Source organism: Ranitomeya variabilis, chromosome 1, assembly GCF_051348905.1.
Source record: "Ranitomeya variabilis isolate aRanVar5 chromosome 1, aRanVar5.hap1, whole genome shotgun sequence".
Lineage (NCBI taxonomy): Eukaryota > Metazoa > Chordata > Amphibia > Anura > Dendrobatidae > Ranitomeya > Ranitomeya variabilis.
The window spans coordinates 1,135,464,044-1,135,478,446 of NC_135232.1; the positions used below are offsets into that span (position 1 = coordinate 1,135,464,044).

The 14,403-nt window shown below is 43.7% G+C and overlaps 1 protein-coding gene across 1 annotated transcript in view; it reads left to right on the forward strand.

Annotated features, from left to right (window-relative positions):
• Nucleotides 1-14,403, forward strand: part of GFRA4 (GDNF family receptor alpha 4) — a 500,869-nt gene that overhangs the window by 447,762 nt on the left and 38,704 nt on the right. Inside the window, exon 4 of the mRNA XM_077280305.1 lies at nt 11,025-11,105. Within this exon, the coding sequence (XP_077136420.1) occupies nt 11,025-11,105 (81 nt within the window). The remainder of the gene's footprint in view (nt 1-11,024; nt 11,106-14,403) is intronic.

A 14,403-nucleotide genomic window follows, 5' to 3' on the forward strand; every position in this document is an offset into this window, starting at 1 on the left:
TACTGATTTGTTTGCTCGTATAGAGGGTGCTAAGTGGTTCTCTAAAATTGATCTTCGTGGGGCGTATAATTTGGTGCGGATCAGGCAGGGGGATGAGTGGAAGACCGCATTTAATACGCCCGAGGGCCACTTTGAGTATTTGGTCATGCCTTTTGGTCTTTCTAATGCCCCTTCAGTTTTCCAGTCTTTTATGCATGATATTTTCCGCGATTTTCTGGATAAATTTATGATAATATATCTGGATGATATTCTGATTTTTTTCTGATGACTGGGACTCTCATGTCCAGCAGGTCAGGAGAGTTTTTCAGGTTCTGCGGTCTAATTCTTTATGTGTGAAGGGGTCTAAGTGCGTTTTTGGGGTCCAGAAAATTTCCTTTTTGGGGTATATTTTTTCTCCCTCTTCCATTGAGATGGATCCCGTCAAGGTGCAAGCTATTTGTGACTGGACTCAGCCCTCCTCTCTTAAGGGTCTTCAGAGATTTTTGGGCTTTGCCAACTTTTACCGCCGATTTATTGCTGGTTTTTCGGATGTCGTTAAACCACTGACTGATTTGACCAGACAAGGCGCTGATGTTGCTAATTGGTCCCCTCATGCTGTAGAGGCCTTTCAGGAGCTTAAGCGCCGTTTTGCCTCTGCCCCTGTGTTGCGTCAGCCTGATGTGAATCTGCCTTTTCAGGTTGAGGTTGACGCTTCGGAGATCGGAGCTGGGGCAGTGTTGTCGCAGAAAGGTTCCGACTGCTCCGTCATTAGGCCTTGTGCCTTCTTTTCTCGCAAATTTTCGCCCGCGGAGCGGAATTATGATGTTGGGAATCGGGAGCTTTTGGCCATGAAGTGGGCGTTTGAGGAGTGGCGCCATTGGCTCGAGGGGGCTAGGCATCAGGTGGTGGTATTGACTGACCACAAAAATTTGATTTATCTTGAGACTGCCAGACGCCTGAATCCTAGACAGGCGCGCTGGTCTTTATTTTTTTCTCGCTTTAATTTTGTGGTGTCATACCTACCGGGTTCTAAGAATGTTAAGGCAGATGCCCTTTCTAGGAGTTTTGACCCGGACTCTCCTGGTAATTCTGAACCCACAGGTATCCTTAGGGAGGGAGTAATTTTGTCGGCCGTTTCTCCTGATCTGCGGCGGTCCTTGCAAGAGTTTCAGGCGGATAGACCGGATCGTTGTCCGCCTGATAGACTGTTTGTTCCGGATGATTGGACCAGCAGAGTCATCTCTGAGGTACATTCTTCTGCATTGGCAGGTCATCCCGGAATTTTTGGTACCAGGGATTTGGTGGCAAGATCCTTCTGGTGGCCTTCCCTGTCACGAGATGTGCGAGTCTTTGTGCAGTCATGTGACGTTTGTGCTCGGGCCAAGTCTTGTAGTTCTCGGGCTAGCGGACTGCTGTTGCCCTTGCCTATTCCTAAGAGGCCTTGGACACACATCTCGATGGATTTTATTTCAGATCTGCCTGTTTCCCAGAAGATGTCTGTCATCTGGGTGGTCTGTGACCGTTTCTCTAAAATGGTCCATTTGGTTCCTCTGCCCAAGTTGCCTTCTTCTTCTGAGTTGGTTCCTCTGTTTTTTCAGAATGTTGTCCGATTGCACGGTATTCCTGAGAATATTGTTTCTGACAGAGGTACCCAATTTGTGTCTAGATTTTGGCGGGCATTCTGTGCTAGGATGGGCATAGATTTGTCTTTTTCATCTGCTTTTCACCCTCAGACTAATGGCCAGACCGAGCGGACTAATCAGACCCTTGAGACATATCTGAGGTGTTTTGTCTCTGCTGACCAGGATGATTGGGTTGCTTTTTTGCCATTGGCAGAGTTCGCCCTCAATAATCGGGCCAGTTCTTCCACCTTGGTGTCCCCGTTTTTCTGTAATTCGGGGTTTCACCCTCGATTTTCCTCCGGTCAGGTGGAATCCTCGGATTGTCCTGGAGTGGATGCGGTGGTGGAGAGATTGCATCACATCTGGGGGCAGGTTATGGACAATTTGAAGTTGTCCCAGGAGAAGACTCAGCGTTTTGCCAACCGTCATCGTCGTGTTGGTTCTCGGCTTTGTGTTGGAGATTTAGTGTGGTTGTCTTCTCGTTTTGTCCCTATGAGGGTCTCTTCTCCTAAGTTTAAACCTCGGTTCATCGGCCCTTATAGAATATTGGAGATTCTTAATCCTGTTTCTTTCCGTTTGGACCTCCCTGCGTCCTTTTCCATTCATAACGTTTTTCATCGGTCGTTATTGCGCAGGTATGAGGTACCTGTTGTACCTTCAGTTGAGCCTCCTGCTCCGGTGTTGGTTGAGGGTGAGTTGGAGTACGTTGTGGAGAAAATTTTGGACTCTCGTGTTTCCAGACGGAAACTCCAGTATCTGGTCAACTGGAAGGGTTACGGCCAGGAGGATAATTCTTGGGTCAATGCATCTGATGTTCATGCTTCTGATCTTGTTCGTGCCTTCCATAGGGCTCATCCTGGTCGCCCTGGTGGATCTGGTGAGGGTTCGGTGCCCCCTCCTTGAGGGGGGGGTACTGTTGTGAATTTGGATTCTGGGCTCCCCCGGTGGCCGCTTGTGGAATTGGACTTGTCATCCTCTTTCCTGTTTCACCTGATTCCATCAGTAGTGGGTGTCGCTATTTAAGCTCATTTCTCTGGTGGTTTCTTGCCGGTCAACAATGTTATCTGATGCCTCTCAGTGCTTGTTCCTGCTTCTAGACAACTACTAGATAAGTTGGACTTTTGTCCATGTTTTGTTTTGCCTATTTGTTCCAGTTCACAGCTGAAGTTTTGTTACTGTGTCTGGAAAGCTCTCGTTGATCAGGGATTGCTACTCTGGCGTTATGAGTTAATGCCAGAGTTTAAGGTAATCTCTGGATGGTGTTTTGTTAGTGTTTTTCTGCTGACCATGAAAGTATACTATCTGTCTTCTGCTATCTAGTAAGCGGACCTCAAATTTGCTAAGACTATTTTCCTGCTGCGTTTGTTGTTTCATCTGAACTCACCGTCATTATATGTGGGGGGCTACTGTCTTCTTTGGAATATTTCTCTAGAGGTGAGCCAGGTCTTATATTTCCCTCTGCTAGCTATTTAGGTCTTAGGCCAGAGCTGGGCATCTAGCGATAAATAGGAAATGCTACCTGGCTATTTCTAGTTGCGCGGCAGGCTTAGTTCATGGTCAGTATAGTTCCATCTTCCGAGAGCTTGTCCCTCTATAGGCTTGCTATGATCTCTGCCTGCAGAGATCATGACAGGTCCCCACCTGCAGAACCTCTCCTTTATTGAGTGTCTTGATAATTGCCAATAATTTCCATCTGTTGTCTATTCCATTTGCACAACAGCATGTGAAATTGATTGTCAAACAGTCCTGCTTCCTAAGTGGACAGTTTGATTTCACAGAAGTTTGATTTACTTGGAGTTAGATTCTGTTGTTTAAGTGTTCCCTTTATTTTTTTGAGCTGTATACATCCTAGAACTGTATTTGTCTTTTTTGCTGCTGCATCACACTGTTGATTCATGTGCAGTCTGTGATCTATTAGGATACCCAAGTCTTTTTCACACGTGCTGTTGCTTAATTCTATTCCTCCCATTCTATAGATGTAGTATTCATTTTTCTTGCCCAGATGTGGAATCTTGCATTTCTCCTTGATAAATACCATTCTATTAGTCGCTGCCCATTATTCCTTCTGAATCCTTTCTCTGTCTTCTCTAGTGTTCGCTATCCCTCCTAGCTTTGCATCATCTGCAAAATTGTTGTATGTTTTCCAGTCTAGAAGGAGGATTGTAATCCGCAAAGTGTATTACAGCTAACAAACTCTCTGTAAGATTGAAAGGTAACAGGTGTGCTATCCTGGACAGAAAGTGGGTGATATCTGTTTTTGTAATGGCTAAGGATAAGTAAGTTTGTGCAGACATGGACACAATGACTGTATCCAAGCAAATCGTGGACCTCTTGGTCACAGGCATCTGGAAAGCATTAATGAAACTGCTTGTAGTGTCCACTTGTTCTTATACTGTACGATGCTGCATTAAATCTAGTCCCCACTTTATTAAGTCATGTCACAGCTTCATGACCTCTTTCCCGAATTCAGTTATATTTGCAAAAATTACAGAATCTTAAAACCCAAAACAGAGTTGTTACTAGCAACAATATTACTTTACCAGAGGGCCTGAAATACAATGTGATGACTTCACTAGAAATAAGAACAGAATAGAAAACTAACAGTGGTCAGAAGATTACAGAACAAATGGCTGAAGTCTGTGCAGCCCCAAAACTACAAATGAGCACAAACCACCATAGAAAGATACAGAAGCAGGACTTCCACCAGGAATTTCAGGCCCCCATACTGGTAAAATATTCAGAAAAAGGAAGGCACTCACCGTTACCAAAAAAAAAGTGGAAGTCTTTATTTCATGGATAAAAAAGCATAGGCTCGGGAGCAATGTGGAGAGTGCAGACAACGGCCGTTTCGCGCTCTGCGCTTCAACGGGTCCTAAACGGGTCCCCTTAAGACTCTGCCCAGGTTCCACTCCAGCTCCGCCTCCACCCCTTGAACCGTCCACAATCCCACCACCCACTCTTGAAAAACTTCTCTTCTGCACTTCGTCAATCACACATTAACAGTTCCCATCGAACATCAGATGACATACACAGCCAGGAGCTTTTGTTTTGGCCAAAAGATTTTTCAACCACCACCACGCCAAGCTAGACTCTTTTGGCTGGGCTCTATTCTAACCTATTAAACATTTCTTAAAATATCCAGTACTCTTTTTGAATATATTTTTATTTATTTTTCTTTAAGGGAATGTCTCACATACATTTTTAAAATTACCAATAATGCCACATGCAAGAGACAAATACCAGCACACCACGGCTGAACCACATATTACCATCATCTAGTAACCAAAAACTAACACACAAGGTACAAATACTTTCACACCGTGACCAAACCACATATTACCACCACATAGTGACTAAATAATATCACATAATAACATACCATAAATAACATACAAGGGACAAATACTTTCACACCATGACCAGACCACATATTACCACTACATAGTGACTGAATAATGACTCAAACAGGGAATAAATAAATACCGCCACACCATGACCAAACCACATATTACCAACACATAGTGACTGAATAATGCTACATACAGGGAACAAATACCACCACACCATGACCAGATCACATATTACCACCATATAGTGACGGAATACTACAATACTAATCATCAATAAAAAAACAAAATACTAATTACCATAAGTGCCATTATGCACAGGAGCTCTGTACATAGTATACGGTGTATAGTGTCAGAGTACAGGTAATACAGTTACTCACCAATGATATTATACACAGGAGCTCTGTACATAGTATCAGTGTACAGGTAATACAGGGATCACCAGTGACATTATACATAGGACTGCTGTATATAGTGTCAGTGTACAGATACTACAGTGATCACCAGTGACATTATACACACGAGCGCTGTATACAGTGTCAGTGTACAGGTAATACAGAGTTCACCAGTGCCATTATACACAGGAGCTCCGTATATAGTGTCAGTGTACAGGTAATACAGTGATCACCAGTGACATTATTCACAGGAGCTCTGTATAAAGTGTATGGTGTATAGTGTCAGAGCACAGGTAATACAGTGACTCATCAATGACATTATACACAGGAGCTCTGAATATAGTGTCAGTGTACAGGTAATGCAGTGATCACCTGTGACATTATACACATGAGTGCTGTATACAGTGTCAGTGTACAGGTAATACAGAGATCACCAGTGACATTATACACAGCAGCTCTATATATAGTGTCAGTGTACAGGTAATACAGAGTTCACCAGTGATATTATTCACAGGAGCTCTGTATATAGTGTCAGTGTACAGGTAATACGGTGATCACCAGTGATATTATTCACAGGAGCTCTATATATAGTGTCAGTGTGCAGGTAATACGGTGATCACCAGTGATATTATTCAGAGGAGCTCTGTATATAGTGTCAGTGTACAGGTAATACAGAGATCACCAGTGACATTATACACAGGAGCTCTGAATATAGTGTCAGTGTACAGGTAATGCAGTGATCACCAGTGACATTATACACATGAGCGCTGTATACAGTGTCAGTATACAGGTAATACAGAGATCACCAGTGACATTATACACAGCAGCTCTATATATAGTGTCAGTGTATATGTAATACAGAGTTCACCAGTGATATTATTCACAGGAGCTCTGTATATAGTGTCAGTGTACAGGTAATACGGTGATCACCAGTGATATTATTCACAGGAGCTCTATATATAGTGTCAGTGTACAGGTAATACGGTGATCACCAGTGATATTATTCACAGGAGCTCTGTATATAGTGTCAGTGTACAGGTAATACAGAGATCACCAGTGACATTATACACAGCAGCTCTATATATAGTGTCAGTGTATATGTAATACAGAGTTCACCAGTGAACACCCAGCCGCCTGCCTTTCATCCACCCTCCCTCACTCACTCACTCCTATAAAAGTGAATCCCCACCTAACAAACAAAAGCAAGTAATCTAGGGAAGAGACTACTTAAAATTAAAATTGTTGCGGCGCGGTACATGCACGGTGCGGTATGTGTCCCTCTTTCCTGCCTTTCAAAGTTGTGAGGTCTGATATTATATAGCACTGGATAGAATGTACACTGCCGGTCCAGAATGGAATAATTATTACTGAACCAGCCTAAAAATATAGTTTGCAGACCTGGACGCTTTATATATGGGACTGATTGCATCTACAACTGTGGATAATGGAAATGAGTCGCCCCGCCTGGGCCTTGGGGTACTCGGTACCGGGTCCTGAGTTTCACAGGGAGATGTCACGGTGGCTGCGACCCAGTCCGTGGCCCAGGGTGCCCATGTAAAAGGGGAAGGTCTTTAAAGGGAATAAAGTTTATGTTCGTGACTCCACCTGTGGTATTCGGTCAGTGGGGACCGATGCTGCTTTAAGGGGTCCTCTGGGGTGATGTTATGGCAGCTAGATGGTATGACTTCCCACAGGTGAAGTGTCTCCCCAGGGTGTAAATGGAAGATGGTGAGTGGTGCAATGAAGAACGAGGACACAGGTTTGCAGTCTCTTTACCTGGTTTACTGAAGTCTTCAGGCAGCCACAGTCCAGGGCACCAGATCACAGGGCAGGCAGGGTCTGGCTGGCTTGTAGGAAAGTTACGAGTCCCCTTAGCCAGGTGGAAATCAAAGCCTTCCTCTAGCACGTGGTGTTGTAGTCCCTTACTGCCTAGGGCTTCAAGTAAGGTCCTCACAGGTGTTCTATTGTTCTCTCTGTCCTCCATATAGGATAGGACATGACTCGTATGACTGGAGACTTGAAGCGGTTTATAGGGACTCTAGCACACGCCACAGCCTCTAAGGGTGTCACCGTGCCTCCTGGTTACTAAGGCGGACAGGGAACGTGGAATTCAGCTGTTCTGCCGGTCTCTGATGTTATACGTGGAGGGCCTTACGATCCTCAGTGTTGCGGCTACCGGTTTCTGCGCCTCAGAAGGAGGCAGTCTGCTTGGGGCTGGTCTCCCCCTGGTATCCTCTCCTGTGCTTTGCTCTCCTGCATGTTCACTGCAATGTATTCGGCTTTCTGAATGTCTCTTTCCAGGAACTGCTGCACTGCGGCTACACAGCTCCGTAAACCCTCTTCTGCCTCAGACTGATCCAGTCTGTTTCCTGGCAAGAACTCTCTCACTTTCCCTACAGACTACCATATATATACAGTATAGGGAGTCACCTAGTGAATAGGATCAAAAGCTCCTCTTGGTGGCCTGGAGTGTGAATGTGTTGCATGCTTGTGGTTACCTGGTTACAGTTATCCCTTCTTGCCTTCAAGCGTAAGATGTGAGGAAAGCAATGCTACTGTGACGATCAGGACCCTGGGGCATCACATCAAGAACGGCCTGGAATGATGGTAATCCCCAGTCTAACACTCGGACGCCCTGTAGCAGACAACTCCGGATGGACATTTTATGTATCATTGGGTGACCAAAATATTGGAGCGTAAAAAAAAAAAGGGAAATTTTCCTCTAAATCAGCCATTGTCGCTCCATCAATGTGCCCCCTTCCCGCAGCGATGATTTATTTCGATCATTTGTTGTGTAGCCGGCTGCTCGCTGTAATCAATACGCGCTGTTCTCTGTCTATTTTAACTGCTCCGAAAAAAATGTTGTTGTTGTAATATCACAAGTAATAGACCATGGCAGCAATAATAATGGAAGCCAAAAACACATGCACGGCTTTCCGGAGCTATTTGCTACCAGCCCCATATGACACAAATTATGGAAAAAGTCTCTGGTGGAATGAAGTAGCGGACACGTGTATGTCAGGTGAGGACACGATCTACAAGATGCAGACAATAAAACCTTGCCTTCACAGCATCCAATGGGCGCTGGTGCAGACTTTGCTACAAAAGAGAAATCTCTGATACGCTGTAGCAAGCTGTATACCTCGGGCTTTTCTGCGAAAGTATTCACACCCCTTGGCTTTTTTCACTATTTTGTTACATTACAAAATATTTTTGCAATCTAATTTGTGTGTGATGAATCAGCACTAAGCATTCTAAGTTGGTGAAGTGAGAAAAATATAGGCAAAAATTTAATTTATGGGATCAAATAACTAAAAATGAGCAGTTCTGTCATTGTTTTTTTTCCGGTTTTATCTTTACATAATTTGTTGAGCACCATGATTCACCAGATCAGTGTGATCACGGTGATACCAGACTTGTTTAGTTTTCTATAAAATATTTTAGTGGCTACAAAATTTTTGAACTTTGTAAAAAAAAAAAAAAGTATAAATTTTTGTCTACATGTTCTGATACCCGTAACTTTTTTAGTGTTGGTCGATGGAGCTACTTGAGCTGCTTGTTTTTTTGCTGACTTTTTTGTTGATACCAATTTGAGGCATATAAGGCGTTTCAATCACTTTTTATTTCATATTTTATGGAAATGTTAAAAACAAAAAACAGCAATTCTGGCTTTTTATTTTTCTTTACGGCATTTGCTGTTGGGGATAAATCATTTTATTTATTGCATAGGAGGGCAATGGACACTTGAACGAATGCCCCAACAGTATTATGCCACTTAAGAGCTTAACTGCAACATTTAAGTGGTTAAACAGTAGAGATCAGAACATTAGTTGCTGTTAGCAGCAGCTGTATAACACAGCCGGCACCTGTTCTGTGTGGTGCAGGCTCAGCTCCTGACTCCTGAGCCTTCACCTTACACCTGCTCCATAGCAGATATATATGTCATGGATTGGGAATGGTTAAGAAGATCTATATAGCTCAGCTGTCATGATCCAGACCGGGTTTTGAGTCCTGTTTTTCCTTTTTCCCGGTCTGGTCATGTCAAGAGTTAACCTTTCCAGCCTCAGTCTGGGCTCAGGTTGGCTATTTATCGCCCCTGCTTCCTGCAGGCGATGCCAGTTATAGTTATTGCCTAGTGCTGCTGTAGCTGACTCTGATTGCTCTGATTTGTCCAGCTGCGTTTGCTGTCTGAAACCATGTCTCTGTTTTCCCGTATTCCCATCTTGACTCAGTGTTTCCCTTTAGCGTGCAGACTCCCTGGTTTTGACTTGGCTTGTATCCTGACCTGTTTCTGTCCTTTGTCTTTTGGCTTATCCACTCCTTACCATTACGGACCCCCTGGCTTGTTTCAGACCGCGAGTTTGCTTACTCCTTTGGTACTATACTACACTCTAGGATTTGACCCGGCTTGTTTGACTATTCTGCTGCCACCTGTGGTAGCCTCACTGCTCCTTCAGGTTAGCTCTGTTTAGCTGCAGACCTGCTTCCTCTAACTGCCTTCTAGTGAAGCCTGCACTTACCTGCATTGCAGCAGCATGACATCAGCTTCCTAAATCACAGGCCTGACCATCCTTGATTCTGAGAAGCTGAGATAAAGGGAGCTATTTGATATACTCCTTTCATGTAAACTCTGCCTGAACTTGCCTGTGATGGAGAAAACTCAGGGATCATTAGTTATTAACATGGTATCCCTTAGGTTGAAGAGTAAAAGAAAAACGGGAGGAAGTTGCTCTCGGTGGGAATAGAGCTGGAGTGACACAGGCTTCAGATCTACCATAGTCCTTCAGCCTCATTTTTATATAAATTCTAATGCTATTTTTTCAGTATCGGAGTAAAGGACTGGCCATGTAAAGGTGTTGCTGGACTTGTCTTTAAAAGAGCGACATGGGCATATAGTTTTGGTGGTCAAATCTTGCTGACAAATTCCCTTTAATTGCCCCATTCCCTACCATACATGCTCCCCATTTACCTACAGCCCCGCACCCTTCACATGTGAGCAGCTGCTGATGTGCACCACAATTCCATGTAGCATGATCTATAATTTCTCTTTAAGCTCTTTTTTTTGTATTAATTCATAAAATGCCTCTTTTCGCCATGGTGCCTTAGGCAGCTGCCTACTCTTCCCCTCCCCTTGTCCTTGCTTGGCTTTTGGGTGCGACATAAGAGAACGATGGATATTGCATTACGTACAGTCGCATGGACTTTTTTGGCTCGTGAGTGAAGTTACAAAGAAAAACGAGCATGGATGTCGGCATCCGCTCCAGCGCTGAATGAGCACATTTTTCATGACTTTTTATTGCCAAATAATAGCGGTGGGAACGGCGGTTTGTGTGCGAGGTCTGAGGCCACGCGCCGCATTACAGCTCGCAAATATCAAAGATGAAAAATTGGAAATTGAAACATTTCATTTTCAGAGTTGGCTTTGAATAAATATTTTTTCCTGTCAAGAGCGGAGAAACTTCCCATAAAGTGAAATGATGCCGGGGAGCACTTTGCAAGTTTCCGCCATAATGTTCCCTTCCGCGGGGCATCATTCAGTCGGGTCGGTTTCGCATGAAATTGCTGGTCAAATGTTACCTTTGTGGGAAGCGAAAATAATGAGACTGTAAGAGACGATACCAGAAGGGACTGACAATAGGAAAAGGCAGTAACTCGGCTTCTCTCTGTTTTTTTTTTTTCAGGTGTAAGTGTCTTAGAGAGTTCACCGTACGAATCATTCGTGAGGGGCTTTGACTATGTGAGGCTGGCGTCCATCACAGCAGGTAATTATATCCTCATCCTACAGCTCGTCCTGCTCCAAATGTGGAGATGATCCACACAAAGACCATATCATCCAGCGTCATATAATCCAGCCGTACCAGAGGATTCAGTGTATCACATAATGATACAATGTAGCAAAAACAAACCTGGACCATACCACTGCACTGCGGGAGGGGGGACGGTGAGGAAAAGAAAGCTGCAAACACAAAGAACACAAATATACAGTTCTCCAACCTGTGACATTAGGACAGTATAAGGCTAGGTTCACATTGCGTTAGGGCAATCCGTTTAGCGCTAGCGGATTGCGCTAACGCAATGTTTATTTAGGGGCCGCGTTAGGGGTTGCGTTAACGTCCCCGCTCTCGCAGATCCCCGATCTGCGAGAGCGGGGAACGGACGTCGGGCGCGCCGCGGATGCTGCAAGCAGTGTCCGAGGTGCGCCACAGAAGAACGGCACATCGCTAGCGCGAGCCGAAAAAGGCAGGCGCTAGCGATGCGCTACAGGGAAACTTCACATTGCTGTCAATGGGTGCGCTAACGGACCTGTTGCACGGCGTTAATTGCAACATTTTCGCCGTGCAACGCTGTCCGTTAGCGTGCACACATTAACGCAATGTGAACCTAGCCTAAGGCTATGTTCTCTTGCCGAGTGCCCTCAGGTAAGGTCTTCAGCTTAGGCGGAGGACAGTTCTCTACGTCCCTATCACACTCTGCGTAAATTCTTTTAAGGTCATCTTCAAAATCACCGTCAGACTCAGACAGAACATCAAACCTATTGGATACAACCATTACCCCTGCAGAACTCTGGACTTTCCTCCTGGCTTCTGGGCCATTATCATACTTCTCAGGTTTACGGGAGGTCTTGTCCATTTTCTTCCTTTTAGTCTGATTATTGCTATATCCTTCAGACACAGATGGTAGTACTGAAGTAATGCCTTCCTGTGACTGCTGCTCCTGAGGGACAACCTCCATACTCCCCTCTGAACGTTGCTGCTCTGGTGTCAGCTGAGTAGACCCCTGGTGGACCTCCGGTCTGGTCAGTATTTCCCCTGACAGTAAAGCTGCCTCCTCCAGAATCTCTGCCCCTGCCAACAAATCCTCATCAGGAAAGTCCTTACAGATATTGTGCCAAGCATCTGGACAATCCCTGTGAGGGTGGCCGATCTTCCCACAGAGTTTGCACCTGATGTTCTGGCAGTCTGCAGCTACATGGCCGACTTCCCCACACAGGCTGCACTTCACCACAGTACAGGCATTCACCAGGTGACCTTTCCCACCACATTTAAAGCACTTACGGGGCTGCCCGGGGTAGAAACACACACACCCCTCTCCCTCCCAATAAAGAAGGAGTTGGGTAAGTGGGCAGTGACGTTATTGCACTGGTGCAGCTTCACCAAGACCCTCCAACCTCCTGTCCAGATAACATCATTGTCTCTGCTTTTGGTGAAGTCAGAGACCAGGTCACAATGCCTCTGGAGCCACACCGCAATATCCTGCGGGGTAACAGACATTCCAGAAGATGACATTTACGGTAACCATGTTTGGCTTAGAGAGGGAAGTAAAGCTGAACTTACTCCAGCCCTCCGTGTCTCTAAACTTGGGGAAGTTAGACAAGAATCTGTCCAGGTCAGTCATGAGCTTAAAGGTGACGTCATAGCCCTGCCTGTCTGGCAGATTGATTACTGCCAAGATGCTGACTGCCGCAAACTCCATCTGGCGGCACAGGAGCTCCCTGACCACAAACCTCCTGTCCGGCAGATCCTCCTTGGCACATCTGTGCCAGAAATGCACCATGTTTCTCTGTATAAACGACTGGCCAGTATAGTTGGCACCAGAGGTGAAGGATGGAGCACCACGGCTCCAGGCATTACTGGGGGGAACATGCGCGGTCATACTACGGTGAGGTTCTGTGGGTGAGGGTTATATTCTTGTACATAGGGGAGCAGTATTATAGTAGTTATATTCTTGTACATACTGGGCAGTATTATAGTAGTTATATTCTTGTATATAGGAGCAGAATTATAGTAGTTATATTCTTCTACATAGGGGCAGTATTATAGTAGTTATATTCTTGTACATAGGGGCAGTATTATAGTAGTTATATTCTTGTACATAGGGGTAGTATTATAGTAATTATATTCTTGCACATGGGGGCAGTATTATAGTAGTTATATTCTTGTACATAGGAGCAGTATTATAGTAGTTATATTCTTGTACATAGGGGAGCAGTATTATAGTAGTTATATTCTTGTACATAGGGGCAGTATTATAGTAGTTATATTCTTCTACATAGGGGCAGTATTATAATTCTTATATTCTTGTACATATGGGGCAGTATTCTAATAGTTATATTCTTGTAAATAGTGGGCAGTATTATAGTAGTTATATTCTTGTACATAGGAGCAGTATTATAGTAGATAGATTCTTGCACTTAGGAGCAGTATTATAGTAGTTATATTCTTGTATATAGGAGCAGTATTATAGTAGTTATATTCTTGTACATAGGGGCAGTATTATAGCAGTTATATTCTTGTAGATAGGGGTAGTATTATAGTAGTTATATTCTTGCACATGGGTGTAGTATTATAGTAGTTATATTCTTGTACATAAGAGCTGTATTATAGTAGTTATATTCTTGTACACAGGGGAGCAGTATTATAGTAGTTATATTCTTGTACATAGGGGCAGTATTATAGTAGTTATATTCTTGTACATAGGAGCAGTATTATAGTAGTTATATTCTTGTACATAGGGGCAGTATTATAGTAGTTACATTCTTGTACATAGGGGCAGTATTATAGTAGTTATATTCTTGTACATAGGGGAGCAGTATTATAGTAGTTATATTCTTGTACATAGGGGCAGTATTATAATTCTTATATTCTTGTACATATGGGGCAGTATTATAGTAGTTATATTCTTGTACATATGAGGCAGTATTATAGTAGTTATATTCTTATGCATAGGAGGCAGTATTATACCAGTTATACTCTTGAACATAGGGGCAGTATTGTAGTAGTTATATTCTTGTACATAGGGGCAGTATTATAGTAGTTTTATTCTTGTACATAGGAGCAGTATTATAGTTGTTTACATTCTTGTACATGTACATAGGAGCAGTATTATAGTAGATATATTCTTGTACATGTACATAGGTGCAGTATTATAGTAGTTATATTCTTGTACATAGCAGTAGTATTATAGTAGTTATATTCTTGAACATAGGGGCAGTAATATAGTAGTTATGCTTGTACATAGGAGCTGTATTATAGTAATTATATTATATTACATAGGGGGCAG